The 27,700-nt window shown below is 48.2% G+C and overlaps 1 protein-coding gene across 1 annotated transcript in view; it reads left to right on the forward strand.

The window, feature by feature from the left end:
• The window catches only part of LRP8 (LDL receptor related protein 8), a 1,087,241-nt gene that overhangs the window by 859,129 nt on the left and 200,412 nt on the right, over window positions 1-27,700 (forward strand). Inside the window, exons 8-10 of the mRNA XM_078670496.1 lie at window positions 6,902-7,021; window positions 7,131-7,256; window positions 27,078-27,249. Coding sequence (XP_078526622.1) covers window positions 6,902-7,021; window positions 7,131-7,256; window positions 27,078-27,249 — 418 coding nt within the window. The remainder of the gene's footprint in view (window positions 1-6,901; window positions 7,022-7,130; window positions 7,257-27,077; window positions 27,250-27,700) is intronic.

Consider the following 27,700-nt stretch of genomic DNA (forward strand, 5'->3'; position numbering starts at 1 on the left):
CATTATGGAGGAGTCGCCCCTGATCTCTGTGGTATACCAGCATGTCTGCCTGCCCAGGACTTTGATCACTACTTATAGCTGAAGTGCTGACCCTCATGGTACTGACTGATTCTTTCCAACAGCACAAACAAAAAAGACGAAGATGCACAGCATAAAAGTTAAGTGATAGTTTGACTGCGAATTTGGATGAGGTAGGTTGCTCTCACAGGTAGCGTTTCCGTCCAGACGCTAACAAATATAGTTCAAATGTGCATACATATAGCTGAATGCATCCCTGTATGAGGCACTCCTTAGGTTCAAAAAGTAGACTCCACTGAAGGTTAGTTCATGTATTCAAAATTTATATATGATGAACAATTTCATTCATTGTTTTCAATGTTTCAATTCTCTCGATGTAAGGATGAACATCTCATTAATCATAGAATTAATTCCAACTCCAATGCATTTCGGGCCGAGATGCCCTTTATCAAGGAGTACTGTAGGGGACGAAGAAGATATAATGAATAGTGCGAAGGATGAAGATGATAAACAGCAGTGGTGTTATCGAAACCTCATGTGCAGGTGATGCATTAAATACCATGCATTGCCATGCTGAGTTAGTCTAAAGTTAATAAATACTAATAACTAATAACACTGAAGCCAGTTTCAACTGTGCAATGGTACTCATGTGACTTAAGCAAAAACAATTGTTGAGTATGTCAATTAAAATAGAGATGCTGTGAATTTCAAATACCTAAAAGTCTCAACGCTCCCAAAACCCAAGTTACAGCTCACACCCCCCTCATCTGCATCAGAAACGCTGAATATTTCTAAACCCTAATACACTGCCCTTCAGATCACACCAGAACACAGTGTATCAACTGAAGGTACCTTCTCTCTGCCATGATCGCCCAATTAATAAAATCAGCAAATCTAGTTACATGTCCTTACGTCCACAGATTCTCCCTTATCGACCACACTTCTGTGTTTCCACTCTTTTTCTTATCCTCATGCCCAGAAGCGAGCTTCAAACCTTGCTCCACCTTCTTATCAACCCCAGAACATCAAATTGTCCTACTGAAGCATTTCCTGCCAAAATCATTAGCCAGCTTTCTGTCTCTGTAGGAGCTGAAATTCTCCAGATTATCAACGCGTCTCTGGCAAAAGGGATGGACTCATCTTTGTTTAAAACTATCAGAGCTGCAGACATTGTGAAAAAAACTCAGTGTGTTATTCCATGCATGTTCAACAAAGAGCAAAAAAAACAAGTCCCACACCATTTAAAAACTAAAAGGTTAACAGGTGGTAGGGTACTGTTTGCAGAATTTGATATACCTGAGTGTATTAGTATAAGTAATTCAATTCATTCATCTATGAGAGTGCTCATAAGGGCATTGAGCAATGACCACCCCACATTGTTAAATGAGTTCAGACACTCTACACCCATATAACATACAAAAACAGAATCAATGTCCTGAGCAATACTCCTATATGAACACACATATTAAGTCCACTCAGTTTTCTTCTTCAATGTACTTCTCAGAGTTTTATTATGCCAAGTCTTTTCACGTCAGTGCCTCAGTTCTATATTTTTCTTATATTTTCTTTTCTTTTCCAACAAACAAAAATCTTTTTCAAAAAGATCCAACTCGTGATGTCGATTTTCATGGGCAATCAGTGGTGTTTATGATGCCCTCATATTCATTGTGAAATATTGGTAAATAGTGGTAAAGTGAGCAAGAGACCCACATCTGGACATACCCTGCCAACTTAGGATGACAAAAACAAAAGGAACAAATGATGGACGGAATGCTGAACAATGCAAACATTCACCCCCAATCACAAAGAGGGTGATGCCCCGAAACTGGTACCAAGATGCTTGTTTCTGGGCGAGGGAGGACCTGGCTTGGCAGTTTAGGCTGGACTGTTCCCATGGGGAGCACGGTCAAGACTAATTTGCATATGGCTGAGTTCAAACTGGGTTGGTGTGGTGAGCAAAAGAATGATGGATTAAACTCAGATCATTATGACTGGAGGTGAATGTTTGCATTGTTCAGCATTCCGTCCATCATTTCTGCTTTTGCTTTTGTTGCCTCCAGCAATTTCCAGGCAATGTCAAGATAACTCTGGTGACTAATGTTCTTCCTGGAGAGAGATCGGAGTTTTGTCTAGCTGAGGTTCTGACTGATCGTAAAATATCACAGATGGTTAATACGCCTGCTGCAAAGAACATATATAGGTGTTACTGCTTTTCTAAGAGACATCCTTTTGTTACTTGCAGTTTATAAGTTAAAATACAAATATAGAACAGTGAATTATTAACTGTCATCAAAGAACTGCATGCACACTGCAAAGTATAGATTAGAGGACAGATTAATTTTGCAAATGGGTTCATTTGGGTAGAAATCAATTCTCATTATTTAAGAACACCCCCAACTATGGTGTTCCGTTTTAGTTCTGAGTTTGTGCTTCTCCAGACCAAGCATTCTTAAACTATACTGCCTACCAGTATGGATGACATGTCAGTCTTACACCTTGTAGTCCTCGGGCTTATGTAACATTTCCTACACGCTGATTTACACATGTAGTATTGATTGTCTCTGTGTAAAGAGTGCGTGATACAAAGGGCTCTGCAACCCTACACTGGTATCAGTGGTGCAACGTAAATAATTAAATGCATCTGAAATAGGTGGGTATAGAGCCTTGAGAGGCACTGTTAGAAGGTGGTGGTGAGGGAATCCATGGTGGAGGTGGCCGCCACCTCCACCATGGATGGGGGTCGCCAACAAACATTGTTGCACCGCGTGCCACCAGCACTAAAGCCGGCCCTGGGTCACATATTACAAAACGGCCTGTATCAACCAATTAACAGTTTCTTTGCCTTTTGGCTGCCAAGAGTTGAGCCCGTTCTTGATCAGGATCTTAACTTTCGCTTAATAGCTGCTTGAACAGCGAAGTCTAAGCGACCACGTTTTATACCTTAAAATTCAGTGAAATGAAGGGAGGTCTGATGAGAGGCGACCTCGCTCGCTCATCCTCGGAGAGAGTCCGTCCTTTGTGGTTGCTATCAGTGGAGATTGTATTGATCCCCTCGCGCTGGCAGCTTGGCTGCTCTGCACGCGCAGGTATTGGCTTTGCTGCGCTCCTGAGCGCGCGCGATATTGACTGGCAGAGCAGTTGTTTGCAGCCAAACAGAACAAACATTCACGGGATCCGCGGTGGATCCGGATCAGCTTGAAGCCCACGTCCTGTCAGCAATTAGGCCAACAAAACCCATCGGATTTCGCAGGTGAGCGCGCGGCATCGATCGAGTCCCCAGGCCCTGTGTTCCGTGAATTACCCTTTGCTTCATCCTGGGATGGGCTCCTGTTTTGTTTGCGATGGTGGCATTGATTTTACACTTGACTCCCAGTTTTACATTGAAGATAATTGGTCATGTCATTCTGAACCATCTTCCTTCCCTAAAGTTGCTTATATTGTGCCGGTGTGGGGAGTGTGCAGGCTAGAGATGCCAGATTAAGGTATTCCTGGGTGAGGCGTTGCAAAACTGTAAATGATACCCCTTTGAAAAAAAAGTAGATAATGTATTAGGGAAATATTATTCCTTGTGTGGATAAGTCAGGCATGAAGAAACTCAATTTCTGTGATGCAGCTATTTTTGCACAACACCCCTGTGTAACTCAGTGCAAGGTAGTGCGCTCACTTCTGCACCAAGATGGATTTGCCCCTTCAGCTTGCAAACATACGCAAAAGCATAAGACAGAGCAGGAGGCGTTCGTTGGCTTTCATAGCAGGTCGTAGCTTTCTTTGCCTGAAGTGTAAACACAAGCACCTTAAAGATTGCACAGCATTTCTTTTCAGAATTCTTCATGGCAGAACATTGTTGTACATCCTTGGATATATATATATATATATATATATTTATATATATATATATATATATACATATACGCATCACCTCAGAGCACAAAAATCTGCACTGCCCCTTGTACAATTCTTCAAACAGCGATATTTATTCATTTATTTATTTACTTACAAGCAGTGCAACTCAGGCTTATAAACCCATTGCCCCCCGATGAACTGATGTCACCCAGTTAGACTACTCCACTGGAGCTGTGCTTTTAGCAAAGCGGGGACAAAGGAGCAGAGAGGAGATTGCCCACAATGCACAGCCTAGATACAACTGGACAATTGGCTCCGTCAGATCGACTAATGGTACCCCTCCGCTAGTCGCGGGGTCCTCTCTCAAGATTCCGTGGGCAAACAAGAGCTCAGAACACGTTTCAAAAAACAAAGTAAACAGTCTCATATTGGTCCAATGTTGGCCAAGATGACTTCGAATAAATCTGTAAAAAATATATTGCCTTGTGTTGCTTGAATGCCTTAAAGCTTTCGAGCTAGACAACGCCCAAATAGGGAGACGTCTACAAAAGGGGGTGGAGCATTATCCTTGGGACCAGTAGACATGGGGCTGAAGCTAATTGACAAAATAGGAACCAGGTTTACTTAGAAAAAGCACATTCATACGCCTTTCGGACAAGTTGTAATGGAGACTGAGATTTGATAGCGGGAATAAATAAGGATGGACTTTGTATCACGCAATCTTGGCGTATTGTAAAAACTTTGCTTTATACACTAGGATGGACCTTTTTTCTCAACTGAGGCTGGAATCACAAATTAAATAAAATTGCAATGACATGCAGTGAAGCAGATTTTGCCCCACAGTAATGACATAGGGGAGTACCTTTGTAAATCATGAAGGTTTATAAGAAATTAGTAATGTTACAATAAAATAAAATCTGTTAATTATCAGTCAATAATTACCAAAATCGGGCATATTTGAAGGTATTGCAGTCGGTTCAAATCAGCAATTTCAAAAGAAGTATTCACGGACAAAATATGCAAATGTTTTGTTTCCTTTGAAGGAAACAAGCTGATTCTAAGTTAAGGTTGCAGGCAAACCAGAGAATTCAGAAGCAGCAGGTGTCAGTCAAAACAGCATCGAAAAAAGAACCAGATGAAGGTTCTGATTAAAACGAGAATCAATGTCCTAGCTCTCGACAGTATCTCTAGGAGCAGAAAGATGATGAGCATTGAACCTCGAGAAGGAAAAGGTGGACATGGGCAGGAGCTATAACTAACTAACATGCTTCACACAGTTAAAACATGCAGTCACATCCAATCGATGCCTCTCGCAGGTTTCCATCGAGCAAGACCAATCAAAACCCAGTCTTCCTTCTGCACTTGGTGTCAGCCTCCTTCTCATGGATAATACAATGCCAGTTTCTTCCATCATTGCGACCTTCACAACATCTCACAAAGGAGTATTCACCCCCTCTCCTCCCACCCTCCCACCCTAGGCAGGTGGTGGGGACCGTCATCTAATCAAATGAATGGCTAGACTACGACCTTCAAAGTGTAAGCTAGTAAAGCATAACATTCCTAACTGAGAATGTTGACTCTTGCATCTGAAACAGAAAATGTGTTACTATGCACATCAAGCAGAAATACAACATTCATTTCAAAATAGAGTCGAGCACATAGGCCCACTCATGTCAACTTTAAAATGACAATAGGAAAACATTTCTTGTAAAACACCTGTTTCCCTAATTTTCAAAGTAAAATGATATATGCACACAGATTTGCAAGGATTTAACAGGTTGCAGGTTACAATATTATTAAATACAAATAAATGAAGGTGACTGTGTGTCAGCAAAGTGCCACTTCACACCTGTCTCTAGGTGTTTTCTTTAATCATTCACATTTGAACCCAGTTTTAATTTCTTGAAATACATCAAAGCTCTCAGCATCATTAATTTAGCACAAAATGCTTCTTATCCATCCATACCCACCCGCATATAGACAAGACACTCCAGTTCGCACTGGAGGGATTCATTCTTCCAACATGCTGTAACGGGGAGCATCCATTTATTTACTTTTATAATTAAATTTTATCCAGCAGAAGCTGGTGGATGCAGGTGAAACGATCATTCCTGGACCTATATGTGTTTGCATTTCAGTGGGATCCTATAGTACAGACCATGAAGTGCAGTCTGCTTGTATCAGAATCTTCTGCCGTGAGAGATGTCATTGAATAATGCTGTGGATGTTTATGGTAAATTTGTGGTTGTGTTCCACAGTATTGCATTCGAAACATTGACTTGCAGATATATTGTGATCATAATTTTGAATCCCAAAATATTGCCACAGCAGAGCAAACAATAGCACTTACCTGACAACATTTTGGGAGTTGATATTATGGTCACAACGTATCTGTGGGTCAATTTGTCAAGTGGCCTATTGTGAGATACAACCAAATCTGTGTGTCAATGCTCTCATACCTAGTGAATGTGACTGTTTATAAACTCTTCCATCTGGAGGGAGGAATGCTTCCAGATTCTTTTAGGGTGACATCTTTTAGTGACACCCTGGATTCTGTGGGGTTTTACTCGTTAACACTGTCCTTTCTCAAAGCTCTTCTAATGTGTACGACTAAGAGAGTCTTGTTGTGCATGCGTTTGTCTTGCCTTTGTTTGCGATCTTGTTCAAAGCTGGGCTTACTTTGAGCCGGTGGTTTCCGGTGCTCAGTACCGGCACTTAATCATCAACACTGGCGCTTTTCCTGAGCAGAAGTTAAGAAAACATTCATTTATGATAGGCACGGGTAGATTAAGTGATGTGCCCAGAATCACAGCCGACACTGATACTCGAGCCTGGTTCTCCAGCTCTGAAGTCAGCAGCTCTGGCCACTATGCCACATCCTCTCCTCACTTTCACTGTTTGTATTTGGTTTTGTTATACGCGGCGCTAACAGGGGAAATGGGCTAGTGCAAGCTTCCTTCAGACGACAGCACCGGCACTTACTTTTTTTTTTTACAAATTAATCACTGGTTCAAAGTTAACGTTGTTTGTCCTCCTGCAGGTATAAACGAATGCCAGGCGAACAATGGCGGCTGCTCGCACATATGCAAAGACTTGCAGCTTGGGTATGAATGCGAATGTCCATCGGGGTACAAGCTGCTGGACAAGAAGACGTGTGGAGGTAATTTACATCTTTCTCCGCCGTGTTTGATTGGTTCTCTGCAGGTCACAGGCTGCCTGGTGCTTCTCTGTGGTTTGATGCGCTGATGACCTTTGCACCTTCCTTTCAGACATCGATGAATGTGAGAACCCCGACGCCTGCAGCCAAATCTGCATCAACTACAAGGGCGACTACAAGTGCGAATGCTACGAGGGCTACGAGATGGACAGCCACTCCAAGAACTGCAAGGCTGTGGGTAAGATGCCGCCTACTACAATGGGTTTACTGCCAACCAGAATGTTAAATCATATGGTCGTAAAAGAAGATGGAGTATTATGCTGTCGTTGCTTAGTATTTGTAAGATCATTATTACTAGGAGTAAAAAATGTTTTTGCATACCCAATTACTATCTTTACGTATGACTGCGTTTGATAATGGTGCATATTAGTTTAGAAATGTGCTTATAGATTTTGTGAAAGTTCTCTTCCCCACCTCCAGATCTTGTAAAAAGATGAGTATGGTCAATTACTACTTTTTATGGAGGGGATAGTAAGGACTGGCTCACGAGTTTCATAAATAATGAGGGTCATGAAAAGTAGGCATTGCACAAAACACCAGTGTCCATGATTTGCCAAAAAGTGTGCACTAAATTGATGCAACATTATGAAAAGGTTTTGTTGAGGAAATAGGGCTTTTCATTACGTCTTGTATGTCGTAGGTATCCTTTATAGATGTGAGAAACTGGATCTTCTCATCTACTGCCAACATCTTCAACCATAAAATCTAGATTTTTATATGTATATCCAAGTGTTGATGTGGAAAGTCAGACTGTGTATTATTAGAAATCGGGAATTCATCCCTTAGCATTTTGACGACCCCTCCTCCCCCCCTTCAACACTTCACCCGAGATGCCCCCGGACGAGTTGAGCGTTATATTAAATTTTTTTAACATAACACAACACTTCCCTGTCACACTTGGAGAGCATGAGCTCCGTCCCTGAGGGTCGGGCACTCCATGTTCCATTGCAGTGACCCTCACATTCATTTTCATGGCGCGGGTGCTTTAAAGTGCTTTAACTCTGCTGTCAAGTCTCATTAGGGTCTAACAACCCTGTTCTTTTCCAGTGAAAGGAGCCTATTGGCAGTTTTGCCACTGGCTAATATTGTTGTATTAAAAATGCAAATCAGCAACAGGGGCAAAATTGTCTCCAAGTAGCTCTCGGGCGTTCCATAAAAATGGTAATGTTTAGAATTAATAAACGCCTCACTAGGTATTCCTCAGTTGATTTCAATTTTTATTGAATTGAAGCACTAGCGAGACAGAATAAATAAACTTGTATCCCCTCCCACTAGCATCCTCATGTTTATATACTATGCACTCTCCTTTTCAAGGTACCAGTAACACAACATAAAATGTTGTTTGTAGGGTGTGTGTTCACCAGCTGAAATCCTGTTGTGGAGGCTTTGAATCACCGTGACCGACCACTAGATCCCAGACAAGTGACACAGTCCTGTCAACTACAAACCCTTTGTATGTAGCAGCCCAGTCTGTAATATTTTAAGTAGTTGCATATTTCTGGCCCACAAATACCCTGATCTTCGGTTATGCTGCCACAAGAGAGTTCTCTACACTGGTGAATGCAGAAGGGAAATTGAGATTAATTATTTTTCCCCAAATCTTCCCCTAATGCAACATTTGTATGTTCTGTGGCATAGAAAGTTGGGCTCTAACCCATGAAAAACATTTTTTTTTCACTTTGGACCTCTGATTTTTGGGCTTCTGCTGCGGCATAGGACTCCCTGCTGGAGTTTTATATATCAAATGGATGATGCACCAAAATAAGAAGTCCGCAGCAGGTATAGTAGTTAGAACAAGTTCCTTTATTATTGTAAATCTTTAACCCCCTTTGCTGCGGCGGCTATTCCTCCGCAGCGCTAAGGGGGAGGCGGGGCCGCGCGGCGGTCCCGTGCTCGTGACGGAACCGCTCCGTCACGGCCCTCGGGTGAGCTGTGCTTGTGACGGAACGGTTCCGTCACGGACACGCCCGCCCATTAGAACGTCAGCGCAGGCGCGTAATTCACGCCACGCAGGCGCGGCGAGCGCGCCGTGACGGAACCGTTCCGTCACCAGCACAGCCCACCCGAGGCTCGTGACGGAACGGTTCCGTCACGAGCATGGGAGGGGTTAAAAGGCCTCAGCCAACGCGTTTCGTTCCCGTAGGAACTTCGTCAGGGCTATATTATTAAGCAGTCTCCCATGGAGTAACCAAGGAAACGCAGATCACAAAAATCATCCACGTTGTGGGCAGATAAACCTCTAAATCTTCTAACTATTGGAAGAGACGTGGTCAGTCGGGTAGCAGAAAATCACAATTGCATCCAATATGGATAAAAGTGGTAACAGTCCAAGTGGGCGAAGAGAAATAATATTCTGTATTGTAACGTAGATACTCGGCATGGACTGCGACCATATCCAACATGAACGGTTTAGGACAATAAAACCGGGGGTGAGCACTGCAAATGAGCAAAAATCAAGGTGGGATGAAGCATGTATAACTCCTAATCACCACATCAGTAGGGTACTCCCCACCTTGAAGGTAATTACTAGATTCTGCGTGGCCGCGTCCGGACAAGCTGAAATTCAAAGCGCACGTCATGAGCACACGGGAACCGTGGCTCATGACGAGCTGAGCTAGTCATGAGCATGGGAGGGGTTAAATAGTTTTGAGCCGTAATCCTCAGGGGCAACTTTTTAATCAGGTTAGTTTCTGTGCAGCTGCAGAAAGTGGCTAATTGCAAGTTGAACGTGAAACCGTGTGCACATCTGTGTGGGTGTACCCATACAGGCTGAGTAAGGAAGAGTGCTGGCCAACGTGGTTTGCTTTTCACAGTGTAGTATAAGTGTAAATTGTGTTTTACGTTATCTCCAGATTGGTTATTATACAAAGCTCAGAGTTGCTGTCTTGTATATAAATTGTTTGACCCAGTATCAGAAAATGAAGTTTGTTTGGACATATTTGGATTCCTAAATACATTGAAAAAAGCTGTTTCAATTTTATATTAGACCGCACCTTGTGGACGGTAGCGTAGCCAGTGTGTCATGGGTCCTAGTGCAAGTCAAAACAAGCATTGGAAATGCAATAGGTCTCGCATTTGTTGAAGTTGAGGCTATTGGCATTGTATAGGGCACTGTTTTTAACTTATGTGTTATGGAGTATATGTTTGTGATGTGTTGTGGAATTATGTGAGTTGGATTGGATTAGTTCTAGGTCACTTAATGCCCATTGATTAAGAGCGAACAATGTAACTTTCTAATATTATTTCATATCTACCAAGCAAAAAATACACACCCTTGCAGCTTCACCCCATGACTCGCTAAGTAATGAGCAGGCTGTCCAAAGTTCTACAGAAAAAGACACACAACAGACTTCTTTGTAATATTAACGTAGGGAGGGCATATCCTTACCAAGTGCATTAATGTTTGCCCATTTATATCATGCATTATGTAATTTTAAAAGTATTATTTATAGGTGCTTTTGTGCCATGGAAGGCATCTCTCAACAGCACACCACCTCATTAAACTCCACTACATATCACTCCACAACACAAAATACCATTCCACATAATTATACTCCAAATCACACAATCCCACTCCATTAATAACCAGTTCAGTCAATATAACATAATACCACAGCACGTCATGCCACATAATTCCAATACACAAATCCACTCCACTCTGTAGTCTACTAAACTAAGCACTGGTTTAGTTTTGGCAAAAATACAAGTAGAAAACTGTGAATATTCAATTATAGTTGTTTCCTGATATACTATCTTGTGTGTAGCACTCAGTAAAACAACTGCCACAGCATAACAAGCAGTGCATATTCTCCTAATCTCATTATGTAAACTCCACAACATTAATGAGAAATAGGCTTGCTCCAGTTTATTGCCCTCGGGCACAACTTTAGTAAGAAGAAAATCCAGTGTGGGATGTTCATTAATACAGAAACAGAAAATGTTGTGACATGGATTGTCTCCATTTTTTAAAACATTACGTGGAGCTTGCTATACAGCAGAACGCGTTTGCAAAAGAGAAAGCTCCGGATTCGATTATTCCGCTCACTCACAGTTTTTATTCGACGCCACTTCAGCTCAAAGAACAATAAGTACAAGAAATACAATATTAATGGGTAGGAATAACAAACGCGAGTATGTGCGGAGTCGTGCAGAATTTTATACGGAGGGAAAGAACGAGGCAGGAAAAAAGACCAAAGTCCATAGTGTCCAAGCAGGGCAAGGATTAGGTAGGGTCAGGCACATCAAAGATTAGTGGGAGCAAAATGACAACAACAACAAAAAAACAAGCAGGAAGAAGGAATTCGGGGGGACTAAGTGCTGGAACAGGAAAGTGGTACTCTGCCATTGGCGAGTTGTTGCAATGCTACAGCTAACAATAAAGTTCCTCGATCAGCACTGGGAAAGACTCTGGGTAGATATTCAGCTCAAACTCTATCTGAGGCTCAAGACAGTAAAGACATTAAGAAGATTCAGAATATTTGTCAACATGTTGAATACATAATTTGGAGTATGTAAACTGACCTGGGTGGGGTAGAGGGGAGGTGGTATGAATATGGGGGAGGATGGGTGAAGCAGAAATGTGGCACCCAAAGTAGACAAAAGAGCTTGGCCGCCATGAAGAAAGATGAAAAGCGGCCTCAAACATTTCTTTTATGAAGCCTGCAGAAAGTAAACAAAACACAAACATATCATTACAATCCACAGGCAGAGGCAAACAAAAAAAATCGTTCCATAGCAGCACATAATTCACAAAGAAAGTAGAAATAGTACTTCAATCACAGCACTTGCAGCGGAGGGCCACTAATTAAGTTTCATCAATCGGTAGTTGAGCGTGCTCCACATAAAGAAGGAGGGAGGAGAAAATAGTGCCTCTTCTGCAGTAGACTGGGTCTAATCTCAGCAGTGGAAGGATCCAACTCCATCAATTCAAAAGCCGGTGAGGCTGAAATGCTCCTTGGCTAGGACAGGTGTTTTACACTGTCCATGTAGATCCATGCTCAGTCTCGCGAGCTGGAAGTTAAAAAATGTGGGGTTTTTGCATGTTTTGCACTGACTCAGCTGTGCGCATCTGTTTCAGATTTTTGGGGGACAATCGTTTTATCCCGCTCCCACTTCTTACAGAATTTCCCGTTCTATCCTGCCACCAACTGGCCATGCTAAGTAGCTGCAGGTGATGCAAAAATGGCATGCCTGTGTTCTCACCTCCGAGTCACTCCTTCGCTGTCAAACGGGCTCCGCCAAATCAGGAAGTAAGTCGATCATGCTTGCTTGTGTTTGCTAGGCAGTCCTGCCAAGTACCGTGCATCAGGCGTTAGACTAACGCATTTCAGTCTGGTGGTCCGCATCACCGCACTGAAATGCAAAGTCACGCATTTATAAGGCCTCAGGAAACCTGTCAAGCTTGCGCGCTATGATTAGGATTGAGCAAAGCGGCGTGTAGCATGTGCTCTGGCAGCCAACCTGAAAGGGATGCTGACTGGTGCAGCCCCACGGGCTGGTTCAGCTGCGCAGGCTCCATTCGGCATTCACGTGACACTACGGCGTTCTTAGGGAGAGTGCAACAATGTGTCCCATATTTAGCTAATGCCGAGACAGGGCGGGACACCCAGGGCACAACGGGAGCAGGCGGCAGTTCTCAGGTAGTTTCTTAAACTTTGGCCGGAGTGGAGCTCGCCGCTGCTGGCACCGCCGGCCAGTATGGTGCATGCACCCTGCAGCCTCTATCAAGGTGCGGCTCGAGTCCTGACCAGAGTTGGACCAAGGCATCTGCTATGCCAGGGAGAAGGTTCACTGGTGCCTGCAGCCTCTCGTCATGAGGCCGCACGCGTCCGGATCACGGCTGTTGCTACCAGAGTCGAGTTTAGGGCCCGCAGCCTCTCACGCGGCTGGCCTTTCTGCCAAGCTGCCATTGTCTAGTGTCAGGTAATGTAAAATTCAATTATATTTAATTTGAGTCCTTCATGATCTTCACTGCTGAGATTCTGATATGCAACTCCCTAAGTCAGTGGTTCCCAAACTGTGCTCCATGGCACCCCGGTGCACCATAATGAGGTGCCAGGGGCACCGCGCGCACAATGTGGGAAATGGCAGCAAGAGTGTTGGGAGGGAAAAGGTGGTGATGGGGCGCTCTGAGGATGCCTGGCTTCTGCGCCAAATCCGCTGGAGTGCTGTAGGAAGCTTAGATAATCATGTTTGTGGCATGAAAATGATCCCGGGGAGAGGAGCGCGGCCGCCTCCTACAGCACATCCGCCTGCCCTGAGGGTCCGTGTCCGCCCGGCGCACCCGATGGTCATCCCGGTCGGGGAGCACAGGGCAGCTGCACCAGGAGGGGGCAGCACTCACTTTCTAAAGCAGCCACTGCAGCTCCTGCGCTCCAGCACACGTCAACCAGCATCCAGGCGAGGCATGCACACAGGAGCAAAGAGCGTGTGTACACACTTAAGTGCTGAATGGCTGTGCGTGCACACAGTAAAGTGCACACACTTCAGAGAGAGAATCTCGAAAGTGTGCACAAGGGCAGGCACTTCTGAGCAGAGAGCCTCCACCTGTGAGCAAAGAGCATGTAAACATAGGTAACGTGCACACCCTCGAGATTGCGAACGCACACAGGATACACACCTTCCAAAGAGAGAGCATGTGAAGTGTGCACATACTCCTGTTAGCATGCCTAGACAGGTGAATGCATGTCACCGTGACCGTGCCTTCTTCAAGGTGAGTGCACACATTCATAAGAGATGACTTTGAGTGTGCACATAACAAAGTTAGATTTCATGCACTGACAATCTGAGTGTGTGCACACAACATCAGTGAGTATGTGCACCAAGTTCAGTAGTACACAGCTTGCAATAAGACAATGTCAAGCATTTACACATATCTATCTACAACACCATGCACACAAGGACAGAGAGCTACCCGTAAGCTAGCATTGAATGCGTATATACTCACACACGTACTCCAAGAAGATCTCAAGAGTGCACTGTGAACAATACGAAGAGAACGTACACGTGCACAGGAGCAGCGAATGGGCACACACACAGCAGAGTACATACTCTGTTATGTTCTAAGTCACATTAGCAGTCACTCACTCTTCTCTCTCTCTCTCACACACACAAACACACACTCATCTGCATGCACACAACGTTTGACAGATTATTTTGGCACTTCCATGTAGCTGCCTGCCCTGGTTCACTCCAGCTCCTCTCTGGCTCGCTGTGAATGAGTTCTGAAGCCAGGCACATAGCTTTCTCCGCATAGGCCTGCGTGGGGCAGCGGCGAGAAGCCTTTGCGCAGGTACTGAGGCGCATAGTCCTGCACCTACATGCGTCACTCTGGGTCGGTGTTGGTGAAGCCACTCATAAGGAGCCCACCTTTTTGGTGTAAAAATAATGCTGGTGAAAGACCAACCTCAATGTTCCATTTTCTCATAGCGGGTAAGAAAATGGTGGGGAGCCATGGCCAACTGCCGATTAGGTCAAGGGAGCCACAGGTCAAAAAAGTTTGAGAAGCACTGCCCTAAGTAATGTGCTCGGCTGCAGGACTTTCAGTTCAATGGTTTCGAGGCAGCGGGGCCCGTCCTTGCCAGTCTCGCCTGAAAAAGCAATAAGCAATGTGACCTCTTCCTCAGTGAGTAAAATGTTCTTGTCTGGCGCCCCTTCTCGATTATTGGGGTGAAATGAAATACAGGGGCCTGATTGTGATGTTTGTGACAACGCTTTGTAAATACTGGACAAGTACTTAGCTGTTTTCCTCACAATTTATCTTAGCTGCGTCATTGAAAAATAACTTCAACCTAATGAAAACTGAAGAGTTGTGTTTGTATCAAGAAAACAGTTGGCTTCAGGCTGCTGGGTCACGTGCTCCCTGCTCTAACAGACCGAGCACCTCTTCACTGAAGGAGAGAGCGACAGCATGGCCAGAAAATGGTCCTTGTCTGTATCAGTGCGTGCGGGAGCCCCACAGCACGTAGGGGTCCCCCAGTAACGCAGTAGCCCCATGGCATTCCAAATCTCCAGATCGCAGAGCCTAGCTTTTCATTATGTTCACAGGGACAGTGTTTTAAATGAGGAGGGATTCGTTCTTTACTGCCCTTCTTCAGTTTAAAAGAGAGTACCTGCACTTTTTATCATGGTCCAATACTTTTTAAAGGACAGTACCGGCACTTCTTAGTAGCAAACAGGTATGCTGGAATAGCGAGCACCTACATTTTTATATTTGCGTGGCAAAATCCTGCCCTCTCAGACCTCTGTGTGGTGCTAGTGAAGTGTGCAGCTTTGCTGCTTCAGTCAGTGTTACACGTCATGGACACCCAACGGAAGTGACATCAATCTGTAGCATTCGTGCCAGCCAGCGACAGATTGGTAACGCGGGCACTCTGGCAATTCCCGAGGGGCCAGTGTCCAGTTCCAGCTGTGGGTTGCATTTTTGAGCAGCTTGGGGGGCTGATTTGGGCGCTTTCGGCGCTGTTCAATGCTGCCAGTGGGTGCCTGAGTGGCCTTTCTGGAGGTAGATGGGCGCCCATTACCTGCCTTTTATCAACGGGCAGAGGTGTCACTCCCTTTCTCTCGCTGGGTCAGCCCATTAATGTGTGTATACTGAGCGGGGCAGGGGGCCTGAGTAGAAGCGACCTCACTTGTTTTCAGGTGTGTCTCACCAGGGTAAATAAATCCTTGAATTTCTTTGGCACTTCCCCCCTCCCACTCCCCCACCTTTTTAATGTCAAAATATGTTTATTGAGTTTTAGAACAGAAAAAAAAACAGGCATGGCATAGCAATGGACAATCAACAGGCAAGTTAGGCAAGCGAGACAGACAGACACGTCTTCTCTAATAAGCGTTAGGTGAGCAGGATGAGCATGCCCAGATGGAAAGGTGGTGCCCGGAGGTCGAGAGAAGCCCCTAGTCGGAGCAACAAGGAAACAAGCCAGCCCTAAGAACCCGCCTCCCCCCCTAACACCCAACTCTAACGCCCCCCCACCCCCCACCAGTACGCCAGTCTTCCATAGTAATCGTGTGAGTTATAGCTAGTCTAAATGTATCAGGGTGCCTCTGGTCGCGTTCGGTCTACAATGCAGTCTGTGAGGCGTAGGATACGAAGGTACTTCGGGCAGGTGATTTCGTGGAATTCCCTGGAGAGCAACGTCAGGAGCGGCTGCCAAGTGGTGTGGAATGCGTCAGTGGTATGTGTGAGTGTGGCCTGGATCCGTTCCATGCCCAACGTGAACCACAGCTTGTGTAGCCAGCCAGTGTGGGTGGGTGGGATAGTGGAGCCCCAGAGCGACAGGACGTGTTGCGATGCTGCCTGCATAGCGATGCCCATCTGTTTGCCGCGAGCTGATCGCAGGGGGAATGTAAGTGCATTGGGAAGCCCTAGGAGTGTGTATGCTGGGAAGCGTGGGATCTCAGTGTCGAACGTGGAATCAATATCGTCCAGGACGACCTTCCAGTACTCCTGCAAGGCGGGACATTCCCACAGGAGGTGAGTCAGTGTACTCCGGCTGCCACATCCTCTCCAACACAGCGCGCTACGGGCCGGGTTGCCTTGATTGAGTCTCGCTGGGGTAAGGTGCCAATAGATAGCCAATTTTATCGCCGATTCCCTGGCTTTGGTATTGCGGGTAGTGTGGGCTGCCCTGTAATATATGTGGTTCCATTCTATTGAGGAAAGAGGTCTTCCAAATTCTGCTTCCCATCGCCGCTGTCCAGCGGTCTTAGCAGGGTCGGCAGCAGGGGAGAGCATCCGATAGAGGTCTGAGATAAGATGTTTATCTGAGTCCTTGGACACGAGCCAGCGTTCGAACGGTGTCATTTGCCGGCCTACCAGCGGGGCAACGTCCGGGCTCAAGAGCCAGTGGCGGATTTGGAAATATTGAAACATGTGAGGGTTATCCACTCCATAGTCTCGCGAGATGTCGGCGAGAGAGAGGAACCCCTCCATATCAAAGAGGTGCCCAGCTGATCGGCAAGGCGTGTCACGCCATTGCAGGAAAGCTCGAGTGTCTGTGCCGGGTGGGAATGCGGGGTTGTCAGAGAGCGGGGTAAGTGGGGACGGGAAGGTCGTGAGGCCCCGTTTGACCGCTACCATGTCCCAGGTCGCCATAGTGGTCCGAGTAATAGGGGAGCGGAGGAGATAACGTGGCCTGTGCTGGCGAGCAAGAAACGGTATCTTCCACAGGGAGGTCTGTGCCATGGCCCTGTCCTGAAAGAGCCATCTCTTCTCTGATTCGGGCCGGTACCACTCCACCAGATATCGAATTTGCGAGGCCTGGAAGTATTGCAGCAAGTTTGGGATCCCGAGGCCGCCCTCGTCTACAGTCCTGTGCGCTACTCGTCGATGGAGCCTGGCGCGTTTCCTCTCCCACACAAATTGGTGAAGATCATGTTGGAGGTCAGCTAGCATTCCCATTGGCGGCGACACCGGGAGGGTCTGAAAGATGTATAATATTTTGGGTAGGACCGACATCTTCACCGCCGCGATCCTCCCAAGTAAGGAGAGGGGTTGCTTTGACCAACGCGCAAGATCAGCCCGGATCTGGGATGACAAGGTAGAGTAGTTGTGATTAACCGTCGAGACCGTGGAGGAGGTCAGGGTAATCCCCAGGTATGGCAGTCGAGTGGTGGACCGCAGTTGGCACCCGAAGGTAGGCGGTGGGATATTGGGAAGAGCATGGCTGCCAAGGGGCAGTATCAGGGACTTCCCCTGGTTGACCTTGAAACCTGACACCGCGCCGAATTGTTCCAGCTCTGCCAAAAGCGCTGGTATGGAGCTAGATGGGCGGTCTAAAGCGGCGATTATGTCGTCTGCGTACAGTCCCACCACGTGGGGTTCGTTGCCGAAAGACATTCCTATAATGTGGGGATTATCGCGGATCTTCTGCGCTAAGGGCTCCACGTATAGAGCAAATGGGACACCCCTGGCGGGTTCCCCTCTGTATCTCGAAGGGGTCGGACTTGAGGCCACCCAGCCGGACATGTGCCAACGGACGGTGGTAGCAGCTCGCGATCCAGGCCTGAAACCGGTCGCCCAGGTGGTAGCGCCGCAGCACAGCCTGCAAGTAGGTCCAGTCGACACGGTCGAAAGCCTTCTCTGCATCGATGGCTAATAGGGCAGAGTCGGAGACCTGAAAATGAGCTTTGTCCACGAGGTGCAGGAGTCTTTTGGTATTGTCACTGCACTGGCGGTTCGGGACAAAGCCCGATTGGTCCGGTTCGAGAATGCCCGGGAGGCAGGGGCCCAGGCGAGCCGCTAGTACTCCCGTGAACAGCTTCAGATCTAGATTGAGTAAGGAGATGGGGCGGAATGCGGAACAGTGCGTTGGGGGTTTTCCCGGCTTAGGCAGGACCACAATGTCGGCTGCAAGCATATCGGGCGGGATGGAGCTCGGCCCTTCAAAGGAATTAAATAGCCTGGCGAGGATAGGCGCTAGGACATGGCCGAAGGATTTATAAAAGCGCGATGAGAAGCCATCAGGGCCCGGGGATTTAAGCGGACGGAGGCGTGCAATGGCAGCGAGGATCTCGTCGGGGCGAATGGGGGCATCAAGGGTTTCCACGCTCGCCGAACATAACTGCGTAATATCGGCCGATTGCAAGTAGATGTCAATGGCTGTCGGCGACGCCTTATCCGTGCTATATAGAGAGGCATAGTAGGAGCGAAAGGCCGAGGCGATCTGTGCGTCCTCAGTGACTGCATCGCCGGCGTCGTCTAGCAGCGTCGTGATTTTGGAGCGTTGGAGTTTGGCTTTCAAGGCGCTGGCCAGGAGCCGGCCGGTGCGGTTGCCCCCCACGTAGTACGTGTGCCGGAGGCGAAGAGCAGCAAATTCTGCCCTGTCGGTGTCGAGGCTGGCCAACTGGGCCCGGGCGGCTTTAAGTTGGCGCCAAATTCTCGGGGCGCCAGTGCGGCTGTGAACTCTCTCCAACTCCGCGACTTTGTCGGAGAGGTCGCTCCTCTTTTCTTTGCGAAGTTTGGCGTCTGCAGCTGATATCGCTATCAGCTCCCCCCTAACGACAGCTTTCAAAGCTCCCCATAAGGATGACATCGACACATCAGGGGTGTCGTTGGTGGCTAAGTAGTCCGAGATGCATTTATGAAGTTGGCGGGTTACCGCCGGTTTTTGTAAGAGGGTTTCGTTAAGCCTCCACGACCCCGGAGTGCGCGGCGAACTGGGCACGTTAAGCGTCAGTTCCACTGCTTGATGATTGGAGAGGGCAGCCGGGACAATTGACACCGTGGCGATGTGGGGGATGAGGGTCGATGAGCCCATGAAGTGGTCTATGTGTGCGTAAGTGTGGTGTACGTGTGAGTAGAATGTGTATTGCGTTGTAAGTGGGTGTGCGTGTCTCCAAAGGTCCGAGATGTCTCTATCATGCAACCAAGTGATGCCCTTCTGCGAAATCGCCCCTGTGTCTCCGTAACGGTGCCCCGATCTATCCTTGACTGTATCCATGACGAGGTTAAGGTCCCCCCCTATGAGCATGTAGGTGTGAGGTGCTTGAAGCGTTTCTGAGATTGCGGATAGCAAGAAGGGTTCCTGACCTGTATTGGGGGAGTAGATGGAGCCTATCGCGTAGGTGGTGTTGCCTATCTGGAAAGCGTGGGCTAGAAGGCGTCCCTTGATTTCCCCTATTTTGGCCCCTACCGTGCCTTTGAAGCGCCGTGATATGAGTATAGCCACCCCTGCTTTCTTTGATGGGAGAGAAGAGAAGAGTTGCTGTGGGAAAGCGCGGGAGCGCAGCCGGTGCCAGTCCTTAGCCAGGAGGTGGGTTTCTTGCAGCAGGCAGACGTCGGCCTCAGAATTCTCTAGGTAGGAGATGATAGCCCTGCGCTTAATCGGGTTATTGAGTCCCTTGACGTTAAGAGACAGGATTTTGAGCGTATCAGCCATCGCCGGGGCACGCAGGGGCGAACTGGCTCAGTAGTGCAAGGCGCTGTGCAATGGTGGAAAACGTGGGCAAACCCTGGTGTGTGTAAAGATCCCATGGCGTACTGGTCCCCCCCAATAATCCCCTCCCCCCCGTGGCCACCCTAACCCCAACAGAGTGGACCAACCCAACCCCCCTCAAGTACTGAACCCCCATTCCCCAAATTCCCCACCCCCTCCCAGAACAGCCCCCCAACAGAAACCGGTAAAAGTCTCGGGCCTAGTCGTGCAGGGCACAGGTCCGTAGAAAGTCAAAGAAAGGGGTACCATGGTTGCAGCCCAGTTGGCGGCTCCCCGGCCCAGACCCCAGTTAAGCCATGTGCGAGTGAGAGAACACCCCCAAATTGGTCAAGGTTCAAAAGGTCAATGTTCTACAGATCGGGTGCTGTGTTATCTGCCACTTCCTGTACTGCCGCCTCTCGTTCCTGGGCGACCGTGATCGGGTCGGGTTTCGGGATGGTTCTCGGCGTTCTCCTCCTGCGGACCGTCTGCCAGCCGTCTCTTGTAGGGCGAGGCGGGTCCTCTTGCGACCGGGACGGAGAGGCGTCCCTGGAGGCTGAACTTTCCGGCATGTCGATCCCAAGCAGGGAGCAGGTGTCGCGGAGTGATCTAAGCTGGTGGAGGGAGCCGTTCCATTTAAAGATCAGACGGAACGGGTGGCCCCAGGAGTAGGGTATCCCGGCATCCCGCAGGAAGTTCGTCGCAGGTCTGAAGGATTTACGCTTTTGTAGGGTGATGTTAGAGAGATCCTGAAAAAGGGCTACAGGGTCATCGCGAAATCTGATGGGCTGTGCTTTCCTGGCCTCTCTAAGGATGCGTTCCTTCAGGGGGAAGTCCGGGAGGAACGCTAGAATGTCCGGAGGTGGTGCAGGCGCTCTGCGTGCCATGCCCACCCTGTGCGCCCTGTCGATTCGGATCTCAAAGTCGCTTGGCTCTCCCAGGATGTCTCTGAATGGGTCTTGAAGGTAACCGGTCACATTGTCCTTTTCAGCCTTCAACGGAACACCCCTGACCCGTATGTTATTCCGCCTGGAGCGGTTCTCCAAGTCTTCAGAGTGCGACTGTAAATCCACCTGTTGATCCTGAAGTCGCAGGATTTCCTGCTGGAGTCTCTCCACCTCCCCACTGCGGGACCGATCAGCGTCCTCCAGAGAGGCAACTCGCTCACCCAGGCCATCAATGTCACGACGGAGTTCGCGTTGTTCCCCAGCCAAGTCCTGTTTCAGAGTCTGGAAGTCCTCTCGCAGTGTGTTGAAGAGGGAGGCCAGGAAGGATTTCGTGATCGGAGCGGAGTCTTCGTCCTGGGGCTGAGGGCTCGCGGGGGGTTTCGGGGACGACTGTGGCTGGTTCTTGTCTCCTTTCGACGCTGCTTTCTGCATGAGCTCCACAACGTTCCGGGTCCCTTTGCGACTAGAGTGCGTCATGATGTCCAGAACAGGGCGATGGGCCAGCCGATGGGTATCGTCGGGAGCTGTCGAGTGGTCGCCCAGCAACGAAACGAACTGCGACGGGCAGCGGACGAATCAGAGCCGGTTCTGGGCCCCGCGAAGGGTCAAGGAGCGGCGGCCCAAGAAGAAGCCCCGCAAGCCACTCCGGGGGCGGCGGAGTCTTTCGTGGGGCGCTGCAAGGGCGGCGCTCAGAGTGTGTAGTGGCTAGTGAGGTAGTGGGGGTAGAGATGACCAGATTAGACAGGCTGGGGCCACCGTGCCGTGCCGAGCAGGGTTATGCTTGATAAAGGAAGAGCAACGTAGGCCTAGGAAGAGTGCTTAGGCGCCAGGCAGGAGAGCAGTGCCCCGGGAGCAGCTGGAGGAAGATCTCGAGGACCGGATGTCGCAGAGAGGTCCACGGACGGCCCCAGTGTCTGAGTGGGGGGCCCGGTGGACGGCGGACAGCCGGCAACAGGGAGGAGGCCGGGGCTGACGGCCCTGGCGAGCGGGGGCCCAGGATAGCGTCCAGCAGGGCTGCGTCACCGACCACAGCAGTTGAGGGCAACCAGCAGAGAGTGCAGGGACCCGGGGGGGGGGGGGGGGGGGAGAGTGTTCGGTAGTTCAGGTCGCTGGGCGCCACTCACCTTATCAATGCGGGGGGGCGCTGCTGGGTGGCTTCCCACGTCGCCGGTGTGTCTCTCTGCCGGTAGGCCAGGGGGTGGGGGGGCCCTGGGACTCCCCCGGCGGCGGGCCGGTGCCGCTTAGTAAGATGGCTGCCGTGGGAGGCGCGGTGGACGGAGGCCTCCGGTGGGGCTCGCCGTTCTCGGAGGGGCCGGGGGAGTAGGCCCCAGCACAGGTGTTATCCCCCCGCTGGAGATCGGAGGTGCGAGGGGGATTCCGGTGGGTTATGGGGGGCGGGCGAGCGACGCCCCGCCCGTTGTATGGCTCTGTGCGGAGCTGGTTCTATGCCGCCACCCGGTAGGCCCACGCCGGGGTCTAAATTGTCCAAGGGGCTCCCGCTGGAGTGCACGAGGCTCCGATGGAGCGGAGCCGCTGATCCCAGCGCGTCCTCCCCAGAGGCCGCCGATGAGGTGGGGGAGGACCAGCGGGAGCGCGCAAGACCGGAGGCCGGTGTTCCGCGCAGCCCAAGGTTCTGTAGGCCCGCCAAGAGAAGGCGCGGGTATGTGTCTGGAGGCCCACGCCGGGGCCTGGAGTCGTTGGGTGGCTGCTGACGGGGCACTGCCTGCCCGGGAAAGGCCGGGAGCACCGACCCCTCAGGTATTCGGTCGCCGGATGCCCCGGGCGCCTCCTCGTGGGCAGCCGCTCGCAGGCCTAGCAATCCTGTCTACGCCCGCAGCCGCCGAGACGTAGGCGCGCGGCGGAAGGGCTCTAACCTTCTTCGCCGTTGCACCGGTCGCGTCAACAGCGGAGGCTTCGGGTCGCCAGTGTCCGTCGGCGCTCAAAGCTCCAGCCGACGGTCCCCCAGTGGAGCAGGGTTGGTATGCGCAGAGTGTGGGCGCTGTGGGTCCGCCGGGGCCGGTCCCGTCCGGCCGTCTGGTAGGCCCACGCCGGGGCCTGGATTTGCCGGGGGTCCTCCGGCGGGACGCACTGTGTCCGGGGGGGGTCGGAGCGCACCGCCTCCCCCAGCTACCGCATGCAGCCGCCGAGTTCGCCTCTCTGTGTTCCGGTGTGCGCTTCCACGGCGCTCCGGTCTAGTGCGTGCAGTCACTGCAGTGCGACCGCGCGGCGGAAGGGCTCAAACCTTCGTCGCCATGCGCTGTCCTCTCCGGCGGCCGGGAATGCGGGGCCACGGGCGATCAGTAGCCCAGAAAAATCAGACCTGTAGCGCTCCAAGGCAGCAGAAAGGTTCGAGCTTGATTTGGGCAGATTCACAGGGGGTGGCAGCTAGAAATAGTGTGATAATGGGGCTTTGGGCCGGGGAGCCTCTCGATTCACGTCTATTCAAGCCGCCATCTTGGCCACGCCCCCTCCCCCACCTTTTTTTATAAAATTTCGCTCGAGCACTGTTTTGCAGAAAAAAAATATGCAAATGTGGGCCACTTTTTTCGTGTGCCCGGGCCAACTTTTAATCACAATCCAACCCTGATGCCAGCATTTGATAGCAGAAAACTTTTAATTCTAAAGACCAGCATAACGCGGTAATATCATTTGACCCTCTAAATGGTAAATAAGCCATCAGTGTACAAAAGACAGGGTTAAATGGAGCACGACTGAATTATATCGTAATGCTGAAAGGGATAACAAAGTCCATGTCGAGGCTCTGCTTCTACTTGCTGCAATAAGACGGGGTCAATTTATTATGCGGCTAGCTGTTTTCGAAAATAAACGCTAAGCACTAACGCTGAGACAGTGAGTTGAAGCTACTGCTAGACTACGGGAGCACTGCAATCAAGCTCTCTTGCTCTCCGGTCCAAAAACACGGGCCAAACAAGCTCTCTGCCTCAGCCTAGCACTGCAGGGAGGATTTACTTCTGGTGGCAAAGGTGAGTCCAGCAGGAGAACAGTTTCTGATCTGGGCAATGGGGGCATTTTTTTTTAGACAGTGGAAGCCGGGCTAAGATACTTTTAGAACTTCTAATTTCTCAAAAAGGTCTAATTTTTAATATTTTGTCATTTGGCAGTTGGATGTCACTGATAAGACTGGGACCTTGTAGCACTAAACCTACACAAGTCACTATTCTCCACTGCACCAACTATGATTCGATTCTGTGGCTCTCTGGTTCTGTGCATTAACTAATAGAGGTCCCACGTGGAGAGCCCGGACAGACTCCCATTAGTGCCCTTCCATTTCTGGTGCTTTAAAGATCTTCTTAGAGTTTCTCGTTGCTCCAATGGGTGCAATTTCAGATATTTATATATTTTCCTTGTCATTATTCCTTGATTTTTGCTCGTGACAAAGTGTCACTCATAGTCATTGAATGTCACTCATAATACACTGAATTTATGAAAATGTCACATAAGCAATCTGAAACCTTGGAACCTATGGCTAGGCCCGTGCAAAATTGTAATATTCATATCATTTCTTATTATCTTATTATACACTGTTCCAAACAGAAAATAATTCTATCCTGTCTCTATCTCACTTGATTGTTTTACGTGAGGTATGACATCATGTGAACATGCCATTGGAAATGTCACACGAAATACCTGCGATCCACATTTCGAGCAAGTCGAAATTTTTTGTGTTGCTCGACTTAATTTTTGTGAAATTTTGTGTGAAAAGCGCTATTTTGCTAGATTTGCGAACCGGTTCATACCCCATACTCCAATAAAGATCAGTTAGCTGGAAGCCCAAATTAATCCCATCTCTGTTCAGAGAGGAACGTATTTGTGGCCAGGCATTTCTTTTTGGCGGAGGAGTTCGGATAGTTTCGCCTCATTAAGCACTTATATCTGAAGGTCAGCTCAGAAAATGACTGGTTGGATGAGGAAGAGAGGTCTGTGCGGCACTGGAAGAGGGGCGAAGGCTTGCAATCCTCTTCCATTACTTGTGACCTTTCCTTTAGTGTAACTGCTGTATTATTTTATTTCTACAATTTATGTTTTTAGCATTATCTTTAAATATAACTGTTGTGAAGCATTGCAGCTGGTTCCTGAGAGGGGGAAGTGACATAACTAAATAAGCATTTGCAATGAAATATGTCCCGCATTACTGTAAGTTTGAGCTATAGGCGTTACACATAACATTATTATTTGCAACACCAATAGCTCAACCTTTCGGTAATGCTAGGCCTATTGCATTGCAAATGCTTGTTTCACCATCTAGATGTTTTTGCCACTATTATTTTTCATATGTGAATTGTGTTGTCACTCTTACTGTTTGTTATAGTTTTAGGCTTCAAAGCTAAGTGTTCTTTGTTGAGAAAAAGAAGTAGCTGAAGGCGTCTTAAATGACGTGTAATTTGGTAGCTGTTGTTATGTTATAAGTCTAGCTGGTTAAAGCTTCATGTGGTAAAGGTGTGCTGTGCGGTAAATGTTCAATGCGATGTAGGTCTGTCTAGTAAAAGTTTATGGGAAAAATTAAGTTATTTAAGAACCGTGTGAGGGGGAAGCATGTGTTATAAAACTGTGGAAAAAAGACCTGTGTGCACCGAGTTGGAGATGTCTTTGTATAAAGATGTGTGGGGGATGGAAGAGGGGGTGGATCCCTTGGTTGGGGGATTTGTTCAGATAAAGGTTCATTATAATAATAGAGGCTAAGGGGGCAGGGGTTGGACACTAACCGTTACATGCTAGTGTTCTCCATCACATGCAACGGCAGCAATGGTCCCCTTAAGGCTTGCGGATCCAACTCTTTGGGAAATCCAAGGCCTGATCTGGGTAACGTAGTGGTTTCCTGGGAGATCCAAGAATGCGGAAGGGTCCAAGGAGTTGGAAAGATCCAAAGGTGTGGAAATGCATGGTGTTGGAAACAATAGTGTCTAATTAGATAAAAATAGAGAAGCTGGCGCCATGCTAAAACTGAAAGTGCAGTGCCCCCTCACAGTAATTTAAAAAAATGATGAACGTGGGTGCCGTACTAAAATATAAAGCGCGGCGCCCATGCATATTTAATTTATGTGCATGGCGGCCCCGTACACAGAAGTTTAAAATAAGCGCAGCCCACAAACCAATGTTGGTGGGTGCAAGTGTGCATGTTATTGCTGAAATGACAGAGCCAGTAAACTATGCAGGAAATGTGTATCCCCATAAATTCAGTGGCCTTTGTTCAAACAGATTACAGCCAAATTAGGTAAAAAATTAAGGGAGCCTTTAGAAACGCTGTATTTGTGTGTAAACTGGTGGGAGGGCGGAAGCAGCGACTGGCCTAACCTTTTTAAAAAAATCTCTAAAAGAACAGATGAAGAAAGTATGCGAAAGGAGACTTTGCTTGGCCAGTACCTCTTAACTTTGACCTGAAGTGAGGTATCGGTTGCCTGAACAATTTAGAAGGCAGCAGAAAAGAGCGACATAGGAGTGATCCAATGGTACGTAGCAGGCGAGATTACAATCCTTGTAATGCTACAGCAGGTCTTGCAGACAGCGCATGCGCGCTACCTAGGTTTGACCTAAAAACAAAGATTATGTTACACTGAAGTGTAAAGTGACACAACAACAGCTTGTCAGATTGTTATTTGAAAAGTTTTTTTTTAGTCTTAAGAGTGTTTACATATATCTTTTAGGGGCTCCCCTTATTGGTGATGAGTTTCTGCAGGGGTGGAGATACCTCGTAATATTCTCTGTTGGGATTTTTAGTTTACTATTTGCAAATGGTTCCTTGGAGATGTGTTTTTTGTGCAGCGGGCTACATGTTCTGCAGAAACACGAGAATACATCCTGAATGCAACCTAAATCAGTAGATTCAATTAGACACCAACCTCGAGTTTCAAGATGCAGGTGAAATCATCCGAAACTCTCCTCAAAGTTTATTGTATATGTCAAACCCATAGGATACCTACTCAACCTCCTAGAAACCACTAGTAACTGCTCAACTGGATTTTCTACCAAGTATGCATTAATCTTCACCCCTCTTACCACCGCATTGATACTTCATGCCTTTGATAGCCCAACCCACGTACAATACAAACAAGCAAACATCCAGCATTTGCAAGCTTATTAGCTAAACAATTGCACTGTGACTTCCTTTTGAAACAGGCAAGAGTCCTTCCTTGATTTTCACCAACCGCCACGAGGTCTGCAAAATCGACTTGGTGAAGAGGGACTACTCGCGTGTCATCCCTATGCTGAAGAACGTGGTGGCCTTGGATGTGGAGGTGGCGACCAACAAGATCTTCTGGTGTGACTTGTACCACCGTAAGATATACAGGTATGCTAACACGTCAAGATTGCACACGTGGCAAGGACTGACGACTCACTTTAAGGTAGTGTTGCACCCACAACACCAAAAGTAAATGTCTTATTCAGCCAGTGCTAAAGTTTATTGAGAAGTGAACATGCAGTTGTCCACTTGTGGCCTCATGCGCATGAATCCAGGGCACCTCTTATAATTTCCTGCGCTTTGTAGATGTTTTAGCCCTTGGTTCTGGGATCTTTTCATGTAAAGAGATGCAGTTTGTGAGTGCAGTGTGTGCTGTGTGTGATACTAGGCTGAGCTTACATTTGTGCTTTCAACTCGAAATAAATTGGTGCTATAGTTAGTCTTTTTACGATAAGTGCTTCCAGACTATGTTGTTCATATCCCCAGTCTGAGCTATGCAGGATTCCGGGATGCGCTATACATGGTGTGCTGTGTGTGGTTTTAGGATGTGCTGGCCCAT

Source organism: Lissotriton helveticus, chromosome 1_2 (genome assembly GCF_964261635.1).
Source record: "Lissotriton helveticus chromosome 1_2, aLisHel1.1, whole genome shotgun sequence".
NCBI classification, from domain to species: domain Eukaryota; kingdom Metazoa; phylum Chordata; class Amphibia; order Caudata; family Salamandridae; genus Lissotriton; species Lissotriton helveticus.